The following is a 24,822-nucleotide window of genomic DNA, read 5'->3' on the forward strand; positions in this document are numbered from 1 at the left end:
TACGCAACGTAGAAAGAATTTCACCCGTAATATAAATCAGAAAACGGTTAAAATAAATAACGTTTGCCGAAACAAACAACCGTCACCGAAATAAACAGAGGTCGGAAATTAACCCACGATAATGGCGGACCGTGGCACACCACCGGCACACGTGGAGTAAAATAACCGGCCGTAAAAGGCACAAAAATAATTTTCAACAACAATTAGTTATATCAATAAAGGCAGATGGGTATAAGGCACACAAACTGCGCAAAAATATGAGTTGACACTCAAACCAAACCGACAAAACAATGTTTTGAATTGGAGCAAGCTCCGTGCGTCAGCATGCAGCAGGCGCCATAAAAGGAAGAGGAAGGGAGATCACTCCGTGGCTCTGTCATCGAGATAGAGGTTACGTCACGGTAGGGAGGTAGGGATATTTGAATCTTTTGTTTTTGGGCTACAAAGATGGGTGTAGGTATTGTATATGCATACTAAAGTTATGGTAATTATTACTGAAATGAAAAATCTCTTTATCGGAATTTTCATTTTTTTTTTTTCAACTGGTTATCAGCAGGATAAGCCTGGTGTACTGTTACCTCGTCAGTTATATTGATGCGTTTCTGATTATAGCCTATGATATATATATCATAAAAAAATGCCTGCTACTGGAAACGAAAGTTTAAAAATGCTATTAAATAGAACGATTAAAACGAAAATTAAGTTTTATATAATTACTTATGAAATAATGGTAATTAAAATCCCTCTCCATTTCTTATGTCATTCATATTCAACTTTTGCCCAATTCGAAGAATATTGAACCATTCTAGGAATATAAAATATTTGATCAAAAGCCATGTAAATACTTAACACATATGCTGCACCTATTATCTTTGTTTAAATTATAGAAACTGTTCCGGCATTTCAATGTTATGAAAAGCTGTTCTTAATAGTCGAACAGTGTTAATTAAACATTAACGTCTGCTTCTGCTTATAACCTTAAATAGCGAATTATTAATCATATCAAGTATTTCACTAATTGCATCTTTTTAATTGACATTGACATTGCATCTTATTACCGCTAGCTATTTTAGACTAGCCAATCAGTTGGCCTCCTGATTAATAAAAACAAAAAATGACTTCAATGGAGGAATTTGCTGTTGATCGAATTTCACTTTCAATTAGAACTTGTGTTGCAGTAACCTTTGCCGTTCTCGATAACCAGGTGTTATTTTCCGATGTTCAAAGGGAACCTCACACATTCAATTATCATGATATAAACTTGCAAAATAACTCTAAGTCTATGTGGCAGGTAGAGAGGAGTTTTATAGTGAAATGTATTAATGTTCTCTCTGATAGTTTAATAAAAGATACTTGATCATCGATAAAAATATTTTATTGCAATAAATTTATTTGACAATGAATAATATACGTCATGTGAGATAGTAGCATTGACAAAAACCTATGACCACCTTTCGTTGTCCCCGATTTTTTGTTTTGACGTTAAGAATAGTTTCCATTTGTCTTTTGATGTTGGCTTCTAAAACGGAGGGATAAACCACGTCGATCGTATGTATCCTTCTGAACTTCAACTAAAGGACGCTATATGGTCTTCAACATTAGCCGCTTCCTTAGATGTTTCCTTACAATACCGCCAACAGGGATGGCTGACTACTTAACTGTGTTTCTTTCAAGTGTTGAAATTTCAATTTTCCTATTGTTTACTTTCCTTTTCTTGAAAGTAACATCTCTGCTTGCCACATCTTCGGTGTTTACATGTTGATTCGATATTCACTGGGTAACACCGAATATAAAAAGAAATCCATGCTATCGAATCATGACAGACAAGCTTACCACACATGAATGAGGGAGCATGTTGAACTTTACTATGGGAAGGTTGTATATTCGACATCAAGAAAGGTTATAATTCCTTGTTGGTTATGTTTATCGATTTTTTCGATTATTTTCACTAATAAGAGGACATGACAGGCTATGGATTTGATGAAGATGGATATGGCGAGTTTGGTCGTTAACACAGGAGATGTTTACCCTTCTGGAATATTCAGCCTTTTTGTGGTTTTCTCATGGATTTTCAATAGATTATACCATTGCTCATATGTTGTCCTAGTTTTGTCGTATAAGGTCTACACTTCGGTATTCTATAATTTTCTTTCTTTTCATAAGAAATATATTTAATATTGAAAAGGATGTACTCTCGAGTTTTTCTATGATTATATAATTATATAATTGAAAACAAAACAACTTCTTGATACAGAAATATGTTTATTCATAGACCTGTTTCAAAGTTATTTACAATAACACTATTTAAAGAGTTCATTAACATCAATTTGTGTATTGGAACCGTTCTCTACTTAGGTAAAACTCAAAGTTCAGACCTATATAATCTACTTACTTCATCGTGACTAAAGTGTTAATTTATATACACAAGTGTAATGTAGTTTTATAAGGTAGTTAATGTATCTGTTTAAAAACAGTAATATCTTAATTATTAATAATGATTTCGGTTTAAACGTTGTCACTATATATGCTGTGTGTCGAACGGACAAGATTGTTTCTTATGTAACTTTTCTAGACATGTTACTCGAAATTCACACAAACATTTCTTAATTTTCCATGAAGCTATATCTAAAATGCCTGCCATGTTTCCTGTTGAAGTAGTTAAGATTGAAATATTTGTAAAGTTCACGAACGTTCGTGAAATTGGAGCAAGTAGTTTGATTGTCCTAACATTAGCTAATGATTTAGGGGAATATTTCTCTATGTTAATTGTTCAAGTAATTCCGATACCTACAATCTATCTACCTCACTGAAAATGGACGTGGCTGGATAGTCTACTGAAAATAAAGGTGGATGGATTATCTACTGAAAATAAAGGTAGATGGATTATCTACTGAATAATAAGATGACTTGATCTTTTTCTTAAAGCATAAATGTCTAGGAGATATACTGAGAACTAAAATGTTTTGATAAAGTACTGTGACCAAATTTTGGGTGGTACATCTTCGGAGCACTCATGTTGATGGATTATTTACGAGGAATTCAGGTAGTTGCATTAACTATTGTGACCTAAAGTGAGGGATTATTTACTGAAAATTAAGATTGGTGGATTAACTGCTGAGAACAAGATGGCTTGATTATCAAATGAGAACAAAGATGGGTAAGATTATCTGCTGAGAATAGGGTGGCTAGATATTCTACAGAGTATTGATGTGTGTGGATTATCTGTTAAGACAGGATGGCTGGATTACCTTATGAAAACTAAAATGGGTGCATCATTTACCGAGCAGGAAGATGGTTTGGTTATCTGCTGACAACTAAGATGGTCTGGTGTGGTTGTGAACTGGAAAGGAAGTTACTGGATTATTCACTGGGAACGAAGGTGGTTTGATTATCTACTAAATATGAAGTTGATTAGATTATCTGCTGAGAACAAATATTGGTAAGGTTATCTACTTGGTGGCCAGATAGCTGGATATATATATTGTGAAGTAAAATGGGCGGCTGGATATTCTGCCGAGAACGAAAGTTCCTGTATTATTTATTAAAAAATCTTATGCATTGTTTGTCTAATGAAATCTAAGGTGGCTTTATTATCTACGAATGTGGCTTGGTTATCCAGTGAGTCGAAAGGTAGCTGGGTTATCCGCTATGGAATAAAGGTCGGTTGATCATTTACTTAAAACAAAGGGGATTGGACAATATACTAAAAAGTAAGATGGATAGACTATCTACTGAGAGCAAAAATGGATGGATTATCTACTTGGAAGGAAAGTGGTTAGATTACGTACAGAGAATAACCTAAATGACTCGATTATCGAGGTTCCATTGTTACAAGCGTCTGGATCCTCTGTTTGGATTGTGTTTACATAGAAATATTATCAGACGCGATGTTTTGAGTAATACATACTTTTCGAAAACATTTTTTTTTTTGTTCTAACAAATAGGTTGCATTAAATATCAGTTGTCAGAGGTGTTGTGTTTCTTTCGTATTTACTTATTAACTTATGCTATGTTCTTAATTTATGTCTGTTATATTATGTTAAGCTATGATATTGCAATCTGAATAGTAGAGACAAAAATTCTTATTTAGCAACATGAACATTATTATTGGAAAACAAACAATTCACGATATTTCTATTCTATAATTTACGATATATATCACATATTAAACATATTTGTTTGTTCAAGTAAGTTTTACATTTTGGTTTGTTTTACTTTCCAAGCACATTTTAAAAAGTTATATTGTTATGTATTTTTCCGTTTTGATATGGTTTAGCATTATATATACATACACCTTCAGGCACATAATACGTATATACATAAAGGAAATACTTATTTACGGTGAAAGATAAAATAGAAGATTGTATCTACACAGCTGCCGTTTTAATATATATACTACATAGGCGATAAACATACGGATAATGCATGTACAATCTACATCGTATCTCACATTATCAAAAATGACTTCATAACTACAAAAGTACGTATACGTCAACAACTGAGTGACAGTGGCAATGTTACCTTTATCTATTGTCGATTTATTAAAATAATACGATTAATTTTTAACATTTTATCACTTTGTAATTGCACAAATTCATTAACAGTCAAGCATTTAAAAATGACGGATGATATTGTTGTGTAAATGCGGTTTCCCATTCACTAGCTGATGTTGATACAAAATACGCATGCGCCTGCGTATGTTTTGTGCTAAACCAAGAAATAGCATTGATGTGTTATCATTACCATATGAAATATGAATATACATGTCTCTGTTCGTTTGCCTTATACTGTTGTCAATACACTAGTACTAAGAACAATACAACAAAGCGGTCAAATTCTGAACTATTCATTTGTGACGTACAATTATCGTATCGACTTTATGGAAATAACCCCACAGCAATACACAAAGTCTACATACATTTTATGACGATTGCAAAACATGTCAAAAACATATATAAGTGCATATTGCATCAAATACACGGTTAATTCTGAGGTAGATATTTCGGTGATGTAAATGCATGATGGGTTGGTGTAGAAATCAGTCTTGAAAAGAGATACCGTAGCACCGTCAGCTGGACGGGAGAATATATATATATATACACTACGTCTGGTTTGGAGTAAAACCAATAGACCACATTGAAAAGGCATTTTAATCTCAACGGTCTTTCATGTCATTCCTCCACATAATAATGATGATTATGTTATTTCTAGCTGAAATAAGCTTACTCTTCCAGGTACAAACACATTCGTCACATAAGGGGTTGCTGATGTTTTCATATCCCACACATTACTAAAATGACCGCCTGTAACGGTGTACATCGCCCCTACTCCATGAGCATCATCCCATGTAGCCAAACGCTACCTAGATTATCTATATCAAGTATTGGTAATTGCTATCGTCTGCCATTTGGTTTCCATATATCGAAGTTACGCGATGTCAAAAGGCACCAGCTATATGGTTATAAATGGTCTTTTTGTGATAGAATGGACGGATTAATTTTATGCAATATATATAAATGCTGCTGACCCTCACATGACATGTTATTTGGAACGTTAATGGAAGTATTTTCTCTCAATAAATCCACCAGTCTTGGGATGTGCAGATAGAACTTCCTTCTCCTTTAAATGCCTAGGCAGTTCCCTAAACGAGAGAACATTTGTCATAACAAAGTGACGTGACTCATTTACCACTTTGTTTTAGGAGAACATTACTATAAACAACACAACATTGATTAACAAACTGCTAGACAATGTCAGTCCTCCTTATGTGTCCATTATTGCACAAATAGTCCCTCGAGTCCGCGGATGTGAATGACGAATCCTGCCGGAGCAGTAACGGGGTCGGCGTTCGGGCTTCCCCGGACATATTTGGTTTTTCGAACCTGGGCAGATTCAACGTCACTTGTTTACAGTTGCGATCTTGTAACACTTTTTCGCCAAGGGCTTTATACTGCAAAGAAAAACATGCAGATTTAAGCATTACAGGGAAATATAAACGAGTAGCGTCGGTAAAATCAGGAAAACAAGCGAAATTATAAGAGTGTAAAAACATGAGATGCTGATGATTAGACGGTGTTAGACTCGTTAAAATGATATAAAGTTTTGTGTGCAGATGAGAGTTAGAATGGAGACTAATGTTCTGAAGCGAAGGGCGGGGATAGTAAAGCTATCATATATACGCCCCCCAAACTGTAATTCGTTTGTGTTATACGCTATCTCAGATACTGCTCATAATTCGACATGTCATGCATTTGGGAATCGAAACAATTATTCTGGTACCAAACCTAATTTTAACCATTCATTGTCGTCTAAAATAACATATTTAGAAGACCACGTGACGTCATTGAGCGTATAGTGGGGGACGAGTAATGAACTTTGGCAATGGTCTGTTTTGTTCAGGATGTTCTCAGGACGGTTGAAACCAGATCAGTGTCAGAACGCATGCTATGGAAGACAGAGGAAGATATCCCATACAGTTCTCAAGTTGTCTTTGTTGTTTTTTGTTTGTGGCGATATAACTCAGATAAGTACAAATGCTTTCGTGGTCTAAACAGGAACTGGCTTTAAAATTAAATGCATGTGTTATCGCCCTGTATAATTGCTATCATTTTTACGGAACAACATCCCAAAAATAATCCAATTACACTTGTTAGATCGATATAATTTCAAAAGAACTATGTGTTTCATGTTGCGTTAAATGTCCAGTTAACCTAAATATTGTCTCATAGTTATGATTAGTCATCCTGCGAAATTGCGTCAAAGAACTTCACAATCAAGAAGATCACACTCGTTTATGTGTGACTCTGATAGAGGATTCAGTTTTTGTATGATGTTCATTATTTAATTAGTGTTTTAGCGTCGTTTCTGTGTTTCAAGAGATCTCTACGCTAGTGCTTGCGATAAAATCCGTCGAATACGTTTACTTTTCATCAACACACGAACATTTTGTTTGAATCAGTTGGTTGTTAGCCAGTTTTTACCACACAGAACGATCTTGTCTATTACTTTGACATAAAATGAGCAAGCATCAACAACTACATAATGACATTTCTATGTTAAAATGCGTCGTCAAAGGAACATTGTAAACGATGGTGGTTATTACACATTCATCTGATTTTACATGTTTTCTTTAAGAATGTTGCATATTTTCAAGGTTGAATGCATGTTCTGTGTATTTATTCTCTTCTTGGAATTTTCTCTTCGCCTTTTTAATTAAAAAATTGTGTGTACTCTGCTGTCAATTGCTCTATCAAAATAGTCGGATGCCTGAACGGAAAATAGTTTATCGGTTTTGTCCCTGTTTCCTACTCTGAATCAGTTGTATTCAGGGTCATATATATTAATCGAGCATCAACTGCTCCCAAATGATGGTCCCATAGTGTAAACGTTGAAGACTACTAATTTTAACATTTTAAACTCATATTCTTTACAATCGAATAGTTTTCCATAACTGGTGGTCAATATTCTTTACGTAGAACATATAACGTTAGTGTATACTTACTATAAAAACAGCATTACATGTTCCGAGCAGAAGTCCTGCAATGATGTCTGACACGTGATGTTTGTAGTCATAGTAACGTGTTAGGGAGCAGGCCAGTGACAACACGACCAGGGACAGCTGGATGACAGGTTTTAGGACCAATGAATAGGTCACTCTCACCCTCTTTTCCAGGTATAACTATACATGACAAACAAACGATTCGTCAATTGTTGTCAAATAAAAAAATGTTAAGTGAACGTTTGCTTGCATAGGTCAACACATCATTATATAATAAATACCACCATAAATATGAATTCAAATGAAATCATGTTAACTTTAACAAAAGAAGGACAAACATCCGCACTCAACGTCAATAGGAAAATCCATCACCAAAAACAAGAAATATTACAGCGAATATGCTTTAGCATCGGTAATCCCGCGGCAAATGGTGATCGTTATTTTAACATATGTACTTTTCCATCTAATACTAACACTGGTGAAGATGGCTCCATACATAGAGAATGCAGCATGGCCCGAAAGAAAGGAGAATCGGCTCTCTCTCATGATCTTTGCACTGTAGGAGGTCCCGGTGCATTCGTAGTTTGTAACATACCTACAATCATTGTTTAGATTTCACAATATAGATAATACAGAGCAAAACGTATGATGCATTTTTCTTCGTGTTCTTTATTCTTTATGAAAAGATCGTCATTAACTATGAGAAGCGTCGGTGAAAGGTGGAAATATGGCCCCTTCGAAAAAAAATGTACCCTAGGGAACGTTTTTCACAGGTTTTACATTACCAAGTTATACCGAAGTAAACTATCACCTCAACTGAAACATGTTTCCTCAATCCTCTTTCGTGTCATGATCTAACATAACTTATTCTCCGTTTGTTGAAAGCAAGTTCGAACAACTGACGCTGTAAGATTCAGTCTGTGGTTCTCATAATTACTGCTACTTCTTTTTATTCTGTAAAGCCAATAAACTGTAAACTTATCTGTTAAAATAAAAAGCCCGGAATACAGTGTTAGCAGATGTACGTATATATAGTATGTGTGACTCAGCGATAAAACAGGACTAGGTATCGTAACTATGAACGTTCCGTTCTTGATGGAGAAAATGTATCCATCTTATTTCTGATTTATAGCAGGAAGCTGTATCAATGTTTCCCCATGGTGTGATTTAGAAACTTTTTTGTAGGATAGTGTTGTTGATAAGAGCTACAATGAAAAAGAAATGTGGAAGATTAAACATATAACTTAGAATATCACCATCAATATTGTATGACTTTGTGATGTCATTTTGTTACTTTTGTGATGAGCATATTATCTTTATGGATCATATCAGGTTAATATGATACAGGAATGACAAAATAGATTAAGAACTTCCGCTTAAACCTTTCAAATATACAGCGAACTAGATAGTAATGGCTAACACTAATGTCGTTAAACACAAACCAGATGTATGTTGTGTTAAAGCTTTACATTTAACGCAACATGAATCTCTCAAGATTGCACTAAAGATTATATGCATAATTACCAAAAATCAGGACCTACAGTTGTCAAACAGATAATTTTATTCACAAATACTGAACGATTTAGGTTAATGCCCTAATTGTAGCTAGTGTCGCACGTTTGTATATATGTTTGTTTGTATGGGGTTTAACATCTTTGCAAAAGCTAAAATCATATGAATTTGGGTTGTACAGATGAACAAAACTATAAGTATAATACCAGCCTCTACTAGTTACAGCTGATTACGTTATTCAAGGTCATACATCAGACCGTTTAACAATAAACTTCTTGCAATTGGCTCGCGATTTTTTGCCCTATATGTTTCAGGTTCTTCGATGAAGAAATTATTTAACATTTATCATTTTGACCTGATTTTCAATTCAAGTGATTTAATATCGAAGATTTGTTTACTGAAGCTGGTCATCCAGATATTTGATCAAATACCTCATTATTGGTGCTATATTCCGATGCAGCTGCAATGCGGTGCATTTTTTATTTTTGTCCTTTTTCCTTTTTCTGAACTAGACCTTAGAGGTTTTTTTAGGCTAATGACTATTATATTCGATTTTGTGTTTTTATGAAAGAGTAACGTTCGGTTCCACTAAATATTAGTATACCTACCCTTCTGAACAGTTTATGCTACTGAAGTTTGGTCGACAAACGTCAAAAAAATGGGGCCTTGGTCTGCCGATTGAAAATTTGAAACCTTGTATGAAGACCTCCACGACAGTAAAGCCAAACACGAATACACACGCTCCTTTGACGAAGACGAGCAGGTCTCTGTTAGCCAAACTTCGTTCCCTAGATGTCAAACATCGGATGACCTCTGTCATCAGCATCTAGTATAGGGAAAAATACACATTAGTCAGAACATCTTCAAATGTGATTCAATACAATTTTACCAATATACATGTACTCACTATCTTTGTGATAGTTGCCAACATGGTATGACAAGCTTAAGACAAACCAGACACCCATTTACATTTTGCTATACCATATGGCAGTTGATTCATCAACAATATCGGAATTCAAAAATACAGGAGCAGATCCATTGACAACTTTATAATTTTTTATAATATTGGTCATCATAAATATAGAAAATAGGACATTATCACAAATAAAACTCCATAGCAGAATGAGAAACGGAAGGAATCGTAGATACTAGATATTATGTTCCCTGATTAAAAATACTTCTTTTCCTGTCACATGATTTCATCGTTACTTTATATGATAGAAAAATATCATCTCTCGTCTTTAAAAACAACTAGAACCTTGTATCCCCCTTTGACAGCATTAATTATTAACAAATAAACACGCTTGATTAATTACATGTTGACAGCTGACAGTTTGATAATAGGCAGCTGAGCAATCATCTAGTTGTACTAAGTACAGTATTTACATCTCTCACAATATGCTTAATTTTACAAAACAAATGCCCTATATCAAGACTCTTGGTGTAAGTGTTAAATGCGTAACTGGTCTATTTTGATGCTTATATTGCGTTACGTGTCAATATGGTTATTTTGAAACAACATAAAACTAGTCATCAAGGATTAACAGACATTCAGAATAAGCTTTTCAGTAACTATTTAAAGGGAATTTCTACTAAACGTTCTGCAGCAATAAGGTTACACTGACTGACAAGGGCTACTTCTCCTCATTTGGCAGATAATCTCGTTCATTCCTAAGAACTAGCTCTTTTTAGATTAGTTGATTACCAATGTAATTACCGTCTGAAAAGTTTGCTTGGTATTACAAATGAGGGTAATATCCAGTTATACTTAGGTTTCGTCGTAGTAGTAGCATATTAATTGATGGTGAAATTGACTCAAGTTGAATGATTTATACACCACATCAATCGATCTTACGTGTCACCAATTGGTCAGATTAGTAAGGAAACTCAAAAATTATTTCCGAACATAGAATATTGTGTATAAGAACGTTTCTACTAACAAGAAAATTCAAAGTTCACACAATCATAAAATAGACTTTCCGTTAAATAAAAACTGCAGCAATGGTCGGCTAAGTTTTAAATGGTGAAGCTATTAGAGGCTCATATTGAAAGTGCGTTTTTCCTGTTAACCAATAAACTTCAATGGTGTTACTTACCATAAAGAAGGGAATGAAGAACCCCATGCCAAGTAGCAGGGGGTCGGGGATGGTATCTTTCTTATAGGGGTATCTGAGACTCTGATCGTCACAGAAGAATCCTGCATGGTAGGGTGCCCCTGTCTTATACAGTAGCAAGATTGGCAGGCCAACTATATAGAAAAGGGAAGGAAAGAACACGTTAATGTTTAATCATAAACATAACTAATAACTTTTTATATACTTAAGGCTCTTAAAATTGAATATTTCAATTTCGTCATTTATTTTAATTTTTGACTTCCTTATATACTTAATCGTGCAAGGTTATCTGTTTTATAACCTTTTTGCTAATGCAAAATTCCTGCGAATTCTCTAAATTGTATGGATTAATGTCTATGCTAATTGTATTGATTATATAAATTGTATATCTTTGTACTTTAAATCACCATAGAGTGGGTTATTCTAGCTAGATAGGGCGCTATATCTAATGTTGTTTATTATTATTAGTAGTAGTATTAAGTACAGTACAAACGTATGCAAACAAATATCACTACATACATGTAGATTCGATACGCTGCTGACAACAATACTTGATATGTTCCCTTTCTGACCTCTCTCTTTTTAATTCGTAGATCATATTATGCATGTATATACACAGGCCAGGCACAGGGTCTCCAGAATCACGATAGTTACAGAATGAATGTACTATCAACATCTTTCAAACTGTCACTGTCATTACATTAACTCCACTTTCACTAAATTTGATCTCACATTTTGTTGCTTTATTTCCTTCCTCTTCAGTACATGCTATACTTAATGTTCGATATAATTAAAAGAAATACCAGGTATGTATACATTTCTGTGTGGAAACATGTTAACTAACAGCACTCTATATGCACAATGTTTACTCCATTCCATACTCGGTTTACCTAATGTTCCTTATAATAATATGTATGACATAGATAATCTGTATGCAGCATGTTTTCCTGAAAATTCATGTACGTTTACAATACTCGATTTATTTATTTTCCTGTTAGAACACATGTGTTCTTATACAGTTCCATGCAATTTCATTTATTTTCCATTTTTATCATTGATATTTGATTTGGCATGTATGTCATCCCTCTACTAACGTACCAACGTTAACATTACACATGGCGATGCTGTTGCCAATGAAGATGAAAGATGCGTATCTGAGTGCAAATTGTCTGAGAATAAGAGGTTTTTGCTATACCTATCACGGTAACGGTAACACCAGATACAGAGTATATTAAAACAATTCAATTATCCAGTATTTCTATCGCAACAAAACCGTTGTGTATCTTCATTAGAAACGCAAAACAAATAAATGAAAAGCATTCAATGTTTAACTTCAGTGATGGCAAATGGGCGGGTTACAATGTTTTGAGGCAAATAAGAATATACGGTGGAATGAACGAATTCTGTTTATTATAGCCAGAGACCACACCAATCTATTTATATTATCAAATAAACATTAGTCCAGGCACGTGATGATGATCAAATTGATGTCGTTTATTCTGTGACTATCACGTGGGTATAGCAGTCTTAATGTCTCGCGCCTATTAGACACATTGGCCCTATCTTGCTCATCCTGACAGAAGCCATGTATACTGATTCAAACAGATACATACTAACATAGCTTAGCGTCTTGTAACATATGGTAACTGTGGCGCTACCCTGATAATTCAGATCAACAGATAGAGAAAAAAACCAGAACTGCACAAGTATATGCATTTCCAGTGCCACTTCGACGGCAGAATATGCAAGGAAATAACGTCAATCCAAGATTTCAGCGTCATTATATCCTTTCCTATTTTTTTTATCAATTCGAGATCGCAGAAAATAACCAGTCAAAATTAAATAATATTCCCTTGAAGATATCAATATATGTTATGTCGTGTAAATCCGATCATGGTTCGTGATTAGATTTGTACGACACATGTCATTTACTCTTGTAAAGTAAAACCCCATTGACCATTGCACTTGCTTTGTATGAAAAAAATCCCTAGAGGAAGCACTAATGGCCTTTTATACTAAAGTTCCCCTCATTAAACATGAATTGGAGTTTCACATGATATCAATAAAGAAAGACCAGTGCGATTTGAATGATACTTCACCGCACAATGTCGGTATCTTTTAGTCTTTTTCGAGCAATATAACTCCAGCCACAGTCTCTTGGAAATCACCATCATCCTAATAAGATATATTTAATGTCGAATAAAGATATTTTATTACATTAAACGATTTCATTTCAATTAATTTGCCAAGCTAGCAATGCATTATGGGATATTCAGGACAGACACCACAACAAGGCTTAATTGTATTTCGAACGTTAATTCGGATGATTCAATAAAAATGATTTTATTTTTTATTTAAAGCTTTAAAAGCAAATACTTGTGGGTCTGGAACATATCTAGCTGTAATAATACGACCAGTTTTAAGTTTCAACTTATCATTAGACCAGAACACAATAAACCGACAAGAAAGGCAATTATACTGTGAGTGTGTTACAGCCGTAGTTTGTTAATGCATCCTCCTATTCTTGTTTTCAAGACCATCATATTTTGTTCACACATTATAACCCCGTAGTCGGTAACTTAAATCTAAATTGAATTCAAAATGGCGTTTGTGTCTAATTTTCTACGCCGGAATATTAGCAGAAACGAGTGTTCCCTTTGACTGTTCTAATAGTATATATTTTCCATGTATCTGATGCACTGTGAAGACGTTTTAAGTGATATGCGTTGTTATGGTAAGTAAATAAACTATATTTTGGTCTACAAACAGATCACTTTAAATCTGTTAAAGGTAAAAGAGCTATGATAGAACCCGCAGCTGATCAATCTTGCCTCCGATGAAGCTAAGTGCTAGGGCTCAGCACTTCCACTATCTATCTCATTAAGTTCTTCATGCAATACATTTGCAGGATTAATTGCCAATAAAGCACCTGTTACGACAAAACCATTCCAATTTCAACGAATCAATCTCCCATACTGATGTCTCTCTTTAGCAAGTAAGTACCTGCTGTTTTGTTCGTTTCGATGAATTGTTGGCAATTGAAGCCAGCAGGTGTAGTATTACAGCCTTATGTATTACGTTCTGTATCATCACACCGACGTAGCTAAATTGCCAAACGTAATGAGTTTAATCCTCCCTTATGGTAATGCTATATAAAATTAATAACTTTTCTTGTGTCTGATTGCTTAAAACGAACTTATCGCATAGAATCGTAGCTTTCGCTTGCCCTAGTTTTGCAGACGTTTTCCTAACTCTTTGCTGACTACATTTTCATTGTAATTAAACATGGTAAGACAGGCATTTGTAAAATTGAAGTCACAGAAGAAATGTATAAAATTGTATCTCATAAAAAACGGTGACTTCAGTCTAAATCCATGCAATTTCAGGTATTTATCAATATAAAACTGAGTTAAAGGTAAAAAATGAATCGTGATATATATGAATATCCTGACAAGTAATGATGTTTAAATATAATCAATTATATAAATAAGTATGTCAATTTCGCACCTCCCTAGAATGTGGTGTGTTACAGCCCCATGCTTAATAGTAACAACTAATTACTTAATAATTACGTACTTAGTAATAATTTCTACATAGTTGGCTTTAAGAGGGGTGGCAATGTGTCTGCAGTTTATACATTCCTAACCAAGCACTGTCACCGAGGTAAACTCCGTTAAGTCGAGAGCGGGATTAGGGAAAGGGAAAAGACAACGATATGTGTAATGGGTGTGATAGGGGATAAATACCAGGTAGGTCCCAGGAACTTGAGGACAGAGGGATGGGATGGAGAAAGCATGCCAGGTCGATCAGAGACTTGTCGGGATTGAACGATTGCTAGTCCGTCCTGGGCATATGAGGGGGTGTGGGATAGGTAAAACATAACAGCTCGAAGTGGAACCAACACAAGTAGGGCTAACAAAAAGGACCCGACAATGACATGTGTTGGTATTCTAAAGCCCACTAATAATCAGTTAAAAGTAGGAGACAGGTGTGCTAATGTACTCCTCCTAATGATTAGGTATTATAAAACTAGTTAAAATTATGAACTGAACCGTGACCGATACTAGCACAGTAGTATGTGGATTTTATGATTGCAGGGATAGCCCTGAGTTAATGTGAAAACTACTGAGGCAAGTGAGTTATTGCCATTAGTTCCCTGCTGCTTTTAACGTAATTACTCTAAAAAAATGAAGAACAACCCTAACGTTATGTTAACGTTGATATTCTTATTACCGTGTATATAAAGTAAAAATTTAAAAAACTTTCAGATAATTTGCACACATGGAATGTTTTCTGTGTTAAAACAAAAATTAGACGTAACTGTTACATGGCAAATTGTGTATCCGTCTGATTTCTTCCACAGAGAAAAAGTGGCGTATTTTACTTCACCTAGGCAACCATTTCACCTAGGGCAACTGTTTTACTTTTTGATCTAATTAAATATACGTTGCTCAAAACCATTTAACAAGCATTTAACTTTCAGACTTATTTTAATGCATCGTTAATATACTGTACAAAATAGTACAAACACACACGCAAAACCAATGTATACCACCATGACTAGTCATTTTAGCCTAGAACAGATGAGGTGCCTGCCTGGCCTGATATTGTGTTCAAATAAGCATGTAATCATTCCGGCAGGAGGCAGAATACAACTCGTGACGATCAGTATGAACAGAGTCTCTGTTAAAACATACCTCTCACGTGTTATGTAAGCCGCAGTCATTGCTTGTGAAAATAGAGACATTGAAAAATGTAAATACAATATTAGTAGCTTACTCATTTATAACAGTAAAGTACTTGACATTTTGTTGAGAGTAACGTAGAAAGGAATAACTACGTTTTCCGGTCAGAAAATTATCAACTGTAGGAGAATATGAGACATAAATGACTATGCGACAGTGTATTGGTATGCTAATCTACGCAACGTAACGTAAGGCGGCTGCTTACAGGCACTGCTATATACTTACCGTATGAATATCACATCCGACATTTTATTGCTGAATGATTTGAGGATAACACAAAATGTGGTCGTAATTTTTCTATCAGTCACGTAGTAGTGTGTGACATGTTTGAGTACAAAATTACACGCGACACGCGTTGTGTTTAATCAAATCACCATATTATCGAATTATGTCGAATTTGCAATGCCATTGTGCTCTCGACTGACACCGACTGGAGACCAATAAGGCTATGTTAGGACACTAGAAAATGTCAATTCTGGCACTTCTTCCCCATAAGCTAGCCAAAGTTATTTCTCCAACTGATCGTTTTAGGTTTTACATGCGTTTAATGGCGTTTAAACACACATGTAAAGCATTCTTTGGATACAACCCCGAAATATTTTAGAAAAGAAACTAATAAATCAGTAATGTTTCGCGTCACAAGTACATTTTTTTTTACATCATTTGATATTATGTTAATCTATGATGACCTATCACATTATTGCATTCCTACTATAACTGATAATGTTTGTGAGATAGGTGTTCACCAGGTTATAAATGCATCACACTTCCTCCACATACATATATCTTACTCAAATCAAACATGTCCGACTGTTTGATACGATTGTGACGACGTACAGTCAGCATTTTCTCATTTAATAAGTGAATGTTATTTATTATTGTTCCCAAGTTTATGACTGCGTGTAGTTCATGTGATATATACTTGAAATAATAAATATTTTCACGTTGTGTTTAGTAAACATTTCATCTAAGCCCATCATCTAGTCGTAATAATGCTTAATGTTGCACGTCCTAGTGTGTTTTATCAATTATGTAATACAGTAAATATATATACACATGAGGTCATGCAGTTGTTGATTAAAACGCCTATATTAATACTTATAGTATTCAACATTCTACTGCAATGGCGTAAAATTAACTAAATACAAAAAATAATATCTTATACCTTTTTATATTATACAATGCACAGATAGTTAACAATATAGAGTAACGAAGTACCTATTTAATCATGTATTACGACAAAGCAGAAAATCAAATGAAGTAGATATCTACAGCATCATATAGCCATTTAGTCCATAGGGATTCAACAATCGCTCTTAATGTGATAAAAGTGAAAATCAATGTCTTAAGTGTTCCAAATCATTTTATTTTTTTTAGATTCGAGCTGTTGGCTGCCGTGCTATGTGACGTGTTCATAGCACATATGGTCTATTGTTATAACTAAAACAGGAGGAGCGGTTGGATTGTTGGTAAACACGAAATAAGTCCGATTGCAATGCAGTGGCACGACAAGAGAATAATCGATTTCAATTTAGATATCAATCGCCTATCAGCTGTCCTCTACGTTGTTGATGATGCTGACACTGACTTAGCTGCCTCGGATGCTCTATAATATAGAGGCCTCCCAACAACAAGATAAGTTAGGCATACCGTAAAACGCTAATAAAAAAATGAAAATGTGTTTTCTAAGATCCATTCCCAGATGATATTTTTTTCCTTTTATCCAAAATGCGTTTTTCCCCGTGAAGCAGTAGTCATGAAATGCACATCAATTTTTAATTGCACGTCCTTTAAAACATGAATAACTAACTTGTTAAAATACCGAGTTGTCATATTTGCAGATTTTCCTGAAGAAATATTATAACATTCACGTATACGACTAATTGGCCAAATAAAAATGTATGATACTAGAGATGCTATCATTTTGTAACTGTTTCTTTCATCTTTGATATTTTTCAGTCATATAGCATTAACTTTAGGTAATAAATGAAGATGTTTTATGACACCATTTTTTTATGATACCCACCAAAATAACATAAAGGTGTGACTATGTATTTAATCCCTTTTTTTCATTTCTGCAGGTCTCATACATTCATCTACGGCAACAATGAATAGACATGGCTTTGAAATATCTTAATGCTTCAAAAAAATGTATTTTGTCATCAAAATTTCTTTTTTTTGCATTTCATTCATAACATATATATGATATTTTAACTACCTTAAATAAAATACAAGACTAAAATGTGATATATTTGAAGGCGAAATCATTCAATTAGCATATCTGTCCCATCGCGTTTCATCGCGTGCGTAATACCTTATAATACGACGTGTTTTCTCCATCAATTAAATTTTCTCTTACAAAATAGTTTGGATAAACAAGCAGTTTACATTGATCCTATCCAGATGCGTACACATTGTGGTATAACATTCCCACATATATCATGAATGGGTAAATCATGGCCTCTCATTAACTCTTGAATATCTGTAGTGAATCAAGATATACATTACAAATGAGCAGAAAGTAACTTTCAGTGGCATGCTATCGAAAAATCTAATTTAGAATGACCACGACACATTAGAATCAATATTGAGTGTGATATCACTGAAATAATGACTATCCTTTATATTCCAGGAAAATATTAATAAATAAGTCCTTTACATACATACATAATACTCTTCCGTACCGCAACTCCGGTCCAGAATATGTACAGGATGCGTTACTAGACACGTCCCCGGACATATAACAAAATTTGTGTGAGTTAAGAATGCTTTGTTCTAGACGAGGTAAACCTCGAGTAGGAAATACATAGGTAACCGTGAACCAAAGTTTGTATCGTATGATGTCGTTGTTAACAGATATACAATCTGCTTGTGTTCGCCAACGAACGATGTGATTCGTTGTCTTCAAAATGTATCTTCATAGCGAGGGTCGTCAATAGGAATTAGGTTTTGTTACAAAGTCGTTTAGTTGTCTATATTCAAGTAGATTGTATCGTGACTTGTAGTGAAATATCAATAATTACTTGCATAAGTCTACATAAATATTTGATGATAAATTTACGAATGTTTGTACCAAATGTGCTTGCCGCCATGTTGTTTATAATGTTGATAACCAAACGCAATTTTTTTGCGGAAAATTCGCAAAAAACGTAACATGATGAAAATGGGTACTATGCACTAATGCTTTTTTTTTATTAGCGATTTGGTTCGAAATCAAGCGATTGTTTATTAGATAACACGAATGCAGTTTTATAGAAATTCACCATAAGACAAATAGTGATCTAAACATGGTATGTATTACCTGTAGTAACAATATTCTGAAACATTGTTCAATACTTTAATGAACAACAATTAAACACTCTTCTGTGCTCACAGATATGAGAAATAACTCTATTTTATTCACACAGGTATGCGAATGAGACATACCTTTTTCTAAATATTTTATACACAAATACCTGACAAATTGCTCATGATTTTTTTATATACACACACATGTGTGAAAAATAGCTCTACTGTACACACATATAAAAGAGGGATAAATTTGCTAAATCATTTCAATAAATGCTCATATTAACACTTTCAATAGCTGTATTTTTTTCCTTTTTTCATAATATTTTTAAATTACAGCATACCTAGAGCAAATAGGTATATTTACCACATATATAAACATTTTACGTTGTTGTGTAGGGTTAAGTCAGTCATGCGGAGCGGAATTAGTTCGGCCTATGTCACTTAGTCTGAAATGAACACACTGATGCATAGTTTGTAAATTGCCCGCTCATGTTGGATCAATAGAAAGCGATTACGCAAATACAACATGCCAGTTCCCATGCCGCGCTGCAAACACCATTACGTCTCCCCGAGAGTAATTAAATTCGGATAAACTTATTGCTCGTTTAGTTACAAGATACGCGTTTTGGTCTTCTCCAGCACGCGTAATTGATTCTAGCTACTGTAACCCGTTGATTGTTGCTGTTTTTGCACGTGAGGTTCATGGGTTGATGTTGGTGAAGTGTGTGCCATTTCATCCATAATTGAATGCAAAGTTTATATCTTTGTGCACGATTTAGTTCAAGACTTAAATAGATAGTTTTAGTCTCATGTTTATTTTGAAACAATAGGGCACAGCAGTGATCATTCTTGCCTGTATCCTTTAGTAATAGCACTATCAAAACAGAATGTACTATAGTTCCATGTAGTTTGTTTGCTTTGGCTTCGCAGCTACTTTATAAACCAATAGTTTTAATCTGAACAGGTCGACACATTCTGGCAGCTCTGTATGGCATGCCCTCTTAGCTCTTTACAAGATTAAACGTTTTAAGTACCATCTCTGCAGCGACATTCAATACTTCGATATCTAGTTTATCAACAAACAAAAACAAACATAACAGAACTATGTTTAAAATTAGCAATTTACCCTATTCTGTGGACTTCTGAAAAATTTGTAGGAGTATCCTCTGTGGTAGATACCGAGGTATTAGCGGGTAATTAGAGGAGATTTCGAGGGAGGCTTGACGACTCCTCTCCAAACCCTTAGATAAAGCAAATAGACGCATATCTACCAACAGGGATATCCCACCTGCATTTTCATTCCACGACACGAAATGCACCATGTGATATGAATAAAGGATAATAATGGCATGCAAGTTTAAACACTTAGAGAGTTGTTAGACATATGTTGGTGTGAAACGTTACACGATTATAGAACACTGTGTTATATACTTAAACCAATCATCATAACAAATGCGGGGCAATAATCTTCATTTTATTAACCTATAAATGCAGTCATGACAAACTTTACTTGATATACTTTGTAATACACAGGCGCCTTCCTTGACAGCTCAAGCATTAGTGTTACCTCCGATCTTTAAATACTGTATAACTACTGCATTTTTAAAGCAAACATGTATTTTCGGATTAAGTATATCTTTTTGAAGTTCACATCAAACAGACGTATATCTACGCCATCTGTATTTAGTCTACTATTTTTGAGTCTATATAGATGTAATAATGAATTATAGAGTTCGGTTTTCCCATTAAGAACATTTCAATTAAGAACATATACATTGAATATGTAAAGTGGTCATTTACGAAAAATAAATATAGCCATGGGTATTGAACCATATTAAAATAAACGTAATTATATAATCAATCCTAGATATTTCACATAGAAATACAAAGAAGGTTATATGGAGTCATATTACAAATCGCGTCATTCCCTTGGAATTAAATATTTGTCAACAAACCAAGGGCGACAAAATTAAATTCATAAAGGCTATATCTTAAAACATCTTTATTTAAAATGTAGTATTACATAAATATTTTTTTTTTACTAAAATTGCCCGTAAACTTATAACGGAAAATATTCCTTAAGATCATTACGACAAAAACATTACAATGTTAATCTGTATTCTAGAATTTTATCTTCAATGCATTTAACCATTCACTTACAGAAAGGAGATACACTAATTAAGGAATACCGTGTGGAGTTGACGCTCCCTATGAATAGGTTAAACGCTATTGGTGACATGGATCGGAATGTTATTTTTTTCTTCTTCGGTAACAACAGTTTCTTCCAGGTGAGCGTACATATAGGTAAACTATAACAATGATTGGTTCTGTATGTCAAAATTTGGAGTTTTCCTGTTACCATATCTGGTAACAATTCTGACTAAAGCACGGCAATGCGAATGTGAAGTAGTCGTGGTGCAGATTTCAGTACACCGCTAGCATTGTTAATGTGATATCTAGGTTCTGATCAATGTAAATGGTGTACTATTATGCCTGCACATGTTAGCTGTGTTCCCCATTAATTCTACTCTTAAAACCAATTATCCATTCCACGATGATAGAGTGCTATACTACATGTCTACCCTTTCCCCAAACAATAACACTGTATAATAAGTTTAAACAGATAATTTATTAATCCAGATTGTTTTGATTAATCTACTTTAGACTATAACCAAGTGTGACTCTTTTATTCCATTTTATCGACTTAACACTGTCCACTTGGATTCTATTTGTTAAGCCTTACCTTAGTATGAAATGTCTCAGCAATTAATTCTTATCAGGGTAACATTTGCCCCGGAGGAAGTATTATATCATACTAAGATAGGCCATGCGAGGGATAAGGGGCCGTATGATAATACGGTTGGTAAACACTTACTCTACCAGGTCTCAATGAATGACACTTTACACATCAAATAAACGAATAGAAACATAAACCCCGCTGACAATCCCGTACTGGGAGTGACGCTTGTGTGCATTGCAGGGGTATGTCTCCTTTATATCTGTATAATACGAGGATATATACGGTTACCCCAGAACAATCACCTGTCTGTAAACCTTGTGAGGAGTACTTGTTTACATGATTGTGTGTAGATATATATATGTACTTGTTGTTTGTATACGCATACTTTGCGGCAGTGTCTAGCGAACCACATCCCGCTGCCTACGGTGAAATATATAATGTATCACATGTTCAATGTCACTCTCGGCTATTGGAGACTGCGTGTACTACAAAGGAGATTGTCGACTCATCACAGGGAGCATAGCATGTCGCACAGTCTCACCGATGCATCATAGCAATAAATGGAATTTCAGGAAACCCTTAATTGGTATGCGGGCTACTTTTTAATTTTTGAATGCTGCCAACGATTATTGTGCAATGTTTTGTTGTAATTCTATTGGTCGGCCTAAAAGTAAATTAATGTCTCTTCATTAGTAAAATATCACTCGATAGTTCGTGTTTACATTATATAACTACATGTTTATACAAGATATTAAGTATACGTTACTTACCAATAAGCCACAGTATGGTATCCACAATTAAGCGAATTACGGATTTTCTGGTAGATAAAGAACACGACCGGTGACAGACGGAGTCTCCACGTCTTGGAGAATGTTCTCGTTTGCCTCTCATGACTGATAGCGACGGTTGTTGATGATGATAATGTTATTTTCCTAACGTCTCGTACAGACTCGCTACAACCGAGCGCACCAAGCTTATGTGCTGAATAGTGTGACCGCCACCCTCCTCGATCGCTTTAAATAGGCTGAGCTTCGCCTACCTTCCGGTGTGTGCCTGTCAATCTAAGGAGGATACATGTAGAAATTAATTAGCTGTAACAAAATAGTACTTAAGTACTAGGCTATAACAGAGGTTACGTAGTGGTTACTTCGAGTATCATTTACAGGGTGTTATTACAGTTGTTAGTAAATGTGTGGTGGAAGGTGTTTTATGAATATTTGAGATATAGACATCGTCGTTGATATGACTTGTTTTAGTGTACTTGTACATACCATTCAGTGTCAGTCCAGTACGTATATACCTAGTACTTGTTGTAACGTTGATGTTTACCATGTCATTTCGGCTGTTCATTAGTAGTGTTCGTGCATTGTTGAAATCGTTTTATACTAGAGAGCAAGTAGTGATCATGTAAATGTACGTTAGAACTCTTAACATCGCATACTGTACATTGTACTAAGTTCCTCTTATTATACATTGCAGTCGCTCAGTTCACTAGGGCTTAACATAAGGATTATAATTCATGAAAGTAATTGAGCCAAACCAATTGGATTATATACGTGATATTTAGTTAAGTTATTATCGTTGCAATATCTGTATTCGTTTATGAACGTTTTGATGCATAATTAACTTGCTTAAATAATGACAGATCGATATAATTGCACCCCTATGGTCCTGAACAACAAATTCAATGAAACCCTTTTTCATGTTTTGCTTTTAATGCCTACTGTTACAAAGCTAGAGAAACATCTTAAGAATCTTGTTCCCAACTCATATGATAAATCTTCGTGTTTATAATTCAAACGCCATGCTTCTCTTATCGCCAAAATCAACAGATACTACCTGTCAGCAGATATCTGTTTATGTTATATCCAGTCGATTCCCATGGTGACACACATTAATAAGTAAATGTATATAATCACATTAAAAATGAAGCTCTGATTAGAATTCATGAATTATAATTCATGGATGAAATGAACTTATTGATTAACATAAACATTATGATTTTTTACACCTCCATTCATTTGATAGGTTTAAACCACACCTTTGCAAAAACCTTAGGTGGATGTGTTTATTTGCTATGGCTTGTTTCTACCTGTTGTTATCTCGGAGCCATGTGAAGTAAAATAGAAATACAAGGACGCCTTCAACTTACAACTCAGCACAAATTAGAATATTATTAACATATTTGAAAACCCCTTCATACTCCTTCATACTCTCAATGAAATGCAAACGAGCATCATATATCAAGCATTATACCCGAAGTTGTTACATAGGAATTTCTTGTTCGTCGTGATATCGTCGGTTGGTTTTATATATCAGGTAGTCGGGGTATATTGCCTTATTTACGCTTTCGTTTAGTTTCAAAATAATGCACATGATACATAATTACATGATAGAATGTTCCTTACGTGTACAAGTTCCGAAATGACCTAACAATGTAGATACCGATCTCTTCACTTTAAACTGGGATGGTTATCTATCCTACCTAGAACAGAATTTCCGTTTTGCACGTATAATCTAATCCTTACACAATATGTCCAAAATAATTATACTTTATCCATGGCTAAATAGCATCCACTGCCATACTGATTATGTAGCTTCACGTTACCTTTGTGCCTGAAAGCTTATACGACGTACCATGTTTCATTGTATAGAGTCGCATATTATAGGAAATAAAAAGAACAGTTAAAGACAGATTTTAGTGGAGAGTCTATTTTGACTGACAAAAGAGAAACCAGCATCAACACCTCCTTCATAATTTAAAGGATTTTATTTTCTGAAAATCGGTGTGATTTCTCGATCTCAGGAAATATCCCTACAGAAATTCCTTAGTACATGTTGATGAGTGTGTCTTTATCCTTATTCTGCTTATTACAATACTTTTATTCACAAAACAAATACACATTCGATATAAAGTTTGCG

The 24,822-nt window shown here is 34.6% G+C and overlaps 1 protein-coding gene across 1 annotated transcript; it reads right to left on the bottom strand.

Annotated features, from left to right (window-relative positions):
* Positions 1-4,830: 4,830 nt before the first annotated feature.
* LOC110454946 (phospholipid phosphatase 1-like) lies at positions 4,831-22,910 on the bottom strand. Its single transcript, XM_021504776.1, has 6 exons — positions 22,671-22,910; positions 11,107-11,258; positions 9,619-9,836; positions 7,973-8,093; positions 7,502-7,678; positions 4,831-5,950 (listed from the first exon to the last, which is right to left on the bottom strand). Exons 1-6 carry the CDS (start codon positions 22,789-22,791, stop codon positions 5,744-5,746), a joined length of 996 nt encoding a protein of 331 aa, XP_021360451.1. The 5' UTR covers positions 22,792-22,910; the 3' UTR covers positions 4,831-5,743.
* Between the last annotated feature and the right edge of the window lie 1,912 nt (positions 22,911-24,822).

Source organism: Mizuhopecten yessoensis, unplaced genomic scaffold (genome assembly GCF_002113885.1).
Source record: "Mizuhopecten yessoensis strain PY_sf001 unplaced genomic scaffold, ASM211388v2 scaffold8117, whole genome shotgun sequence".
NCBI lineage: Eukaryota > Metazoa > Mollusca > Bivalvia > Pectinida > Pectinidae > Mizuhopecten > Mizuhopecten yessoensis.

Bases quoted from the DNA above. Each gene is read 5' to 3' on its own strand.
- LOC110454946 (XM_021504776.1), bottom strand. From the start codon at position 22,791: ATGAGAGGCAAACGAGAACATTCTCCAAGACGTGGAGACTCCGTCTGT. The intron at 11,259-22,670 runs GTAAGTAACGTA...TTTTCTATATAG, and splicing joins TACCATACTGTGGCTTATTG to TTGGCCTGCCAATCTTGCTA. The intron at 5,951-7,501 runs GTAAGTATACAC...TTTTCTTTGCAG, and splicing joins CATGTAATGCTGTTTTTATA to TATAAAGCCCTTGGCGAAAA.